Below are 1,600 nucleotides of genomic sequence, written 5' to 3'. Positions count from 1 at the left end.
CATTTGCGGAAGGCTCCGTTGAAAATGCTGGGTATGGGCCCCCTGGAGGCGCAGTGGTTAACGTACAGCATTTTGAAGCTGTCAGCAGCCACTGAAACATGAGTTCGATCCTTGGCTAGGGAGATGACCCTGTGGCATGGCGGACCTCTCCTGACCTACCCACTGCTCCCCTCAGCTGAGTGTTTCAGTCAGTCTGCCTATTCTGCTCCCCACTCTGTTTCTAGTGCATCCTCTCACCCCTGCACCTCTGGCCTGTACCCAGGTTCTTTTGTGAATAATCTTTTTTTAAAAAAAAAAAAAAAGAAAGAAAGAAAATACTGGGTGTTTTTACGGTGTGGCAGGATGCTGGGGCAGGGAATGGTCCTCCAGATGCTGTTTTCTTGTGAGGGAGACCGCAGTAGGAGTCAGTGACACAGAGGAGGGAAAATTCTGAGTCAAGCCCCCTGCGCCCATCAGTCTTCTTGCACCCTCTCCGTGCAACGTGGAAGGTCCTGTCTGCCATGCTCACCTGTGTCCCCGGTTAGACATGATATGCTCAAAAAAATGTTGCTGAATTCCATGAGAATGACTAGGTTCTTGCTAAAGAAAAAGAGGGGCTGAGGTGGATCTGTGCTGGGGGCCCCCTCAATCAAGGAGTCATGAGAGTTGGAAGCCTCTGGGAAGGCCAGTGGAGGAGCTTGGCTGAACCTGGGCCCCAGTCCCATGGTGACCCCCCCCACAGTGGATCCCCAGAGTTGGGGAACCTGACTTTCAAAGACAAAGCACCTGCACATTTAACATATTTTATTAAAAAAGGAAAAACCAAACGAAAAGCCCAACTCAAGAACTCTCAGTTCTGGGAGTGTGGGAGCAGCTTAGGTCTGTGGGAGGGGGGTGGTGGTGGAACGTGGAAGACGGACAGTGTGGGGGGCACGTGACCCCGGAAGAGCAAGGGCTGGTGAGCCCCATGGCCGGCCTTCCCTCAGGGCCCGGCCCCCCTCTGCGGCTCAGGCTCACCCACTTGGAAGCCAGGTGGGGGCTCAAGCCCAGGAAAGGGCAGGGTGGGCAGTTCTGGGCGGGCTCGGGTGGACGCCTCCCAGCGGTCAGGTAGGAGAGGGTAACCCGGGGCTCGATAGGGCATATCAGCACCCTTCCCGAGGGTGGGGTTCAGCCCTCCACCCCGGAAGTCGGGCTCAGACAGGGAGAGGTGCGGTGTCGCCCCGCCAGCCTGTGCGCGGGGCTCCCCTTCGGGGAGGAGTGGCCACCTCTAGGTCTGAGTGGGGGGGTGCCCAGGCCTTCGGGGCTCAGGGACCCTGGGGGCCTCGAGGCAGCGCCCGGATGGGACGCGGCGGGGGGTGGTCCAGGACGGGCTCAGGCCGGGCACGAGCGCCGCCGCGGCGCTTCTGCTTTCGCAGCAGGTAGCTCGAGTACTGCACCTCGGGCATGGCCAGCTTGAGGCAGGCCTCGGTGGCCGGGCCAGCGCCGCCGCTGGGCAGGTCGTAGCCCATGATGTCCACCTTGCGGCTGGGCTGCCAGGGCTGCAGCTGCTTGGTGCGGATCTGCGCGGCGGGCCGCAGGGCGGGCTCATCGCCGAAGCAGCGGCGCAGCAGGCGCTCCCGGG

At 60.8% G+C, this 1,600-nt stretch overlaps 1 protein-coding gene across 1 annotated transcript in view; it reads right to left on the bottom strand.

Moving 5' to 3' along the window:
- Positions 1-819: 819 nt before the first annotated feature.
- GAL3ST3 (galactose-3-O-sulfotransferase 3) overlaps positions 820-1,600 on the bottom strand; it is a 6,432-nt gene continuing 5,651 nt past the window's right edge. Inside the window, exon 4 of the mRNA XM_004683339.2 lies at positions 820-1,592. Coding sequence (XP_004683396.1) covers positions 1,284-1,592 — 309 coding nt within the window. The 3' untranslated portion in view covers positions 820-1,283. The remainder of the gene's footprint in view (positions 1,593-1,600) is intronic.

This window comes from Condylura cristata, unplaced genomic scaffold (assembly GCF_000260355.1).
Source record: "Condylura cristata isolate star-nosed mole 26May11 unplaced genomic scaffold, ConCri1.0 scaffold00015, whole genome shotgun sequence".
NCBI lineage: Eukaryota > Metazoa > Chordata > Mammalia > Eulipotyphla > Talpidae > Condylura > Condylura cristata.
The sequence above is the reverse complement of the archived record's forward strand: the minus strand, read 5'-3'. Positions and strand labels throughout refer to the sequence as shown.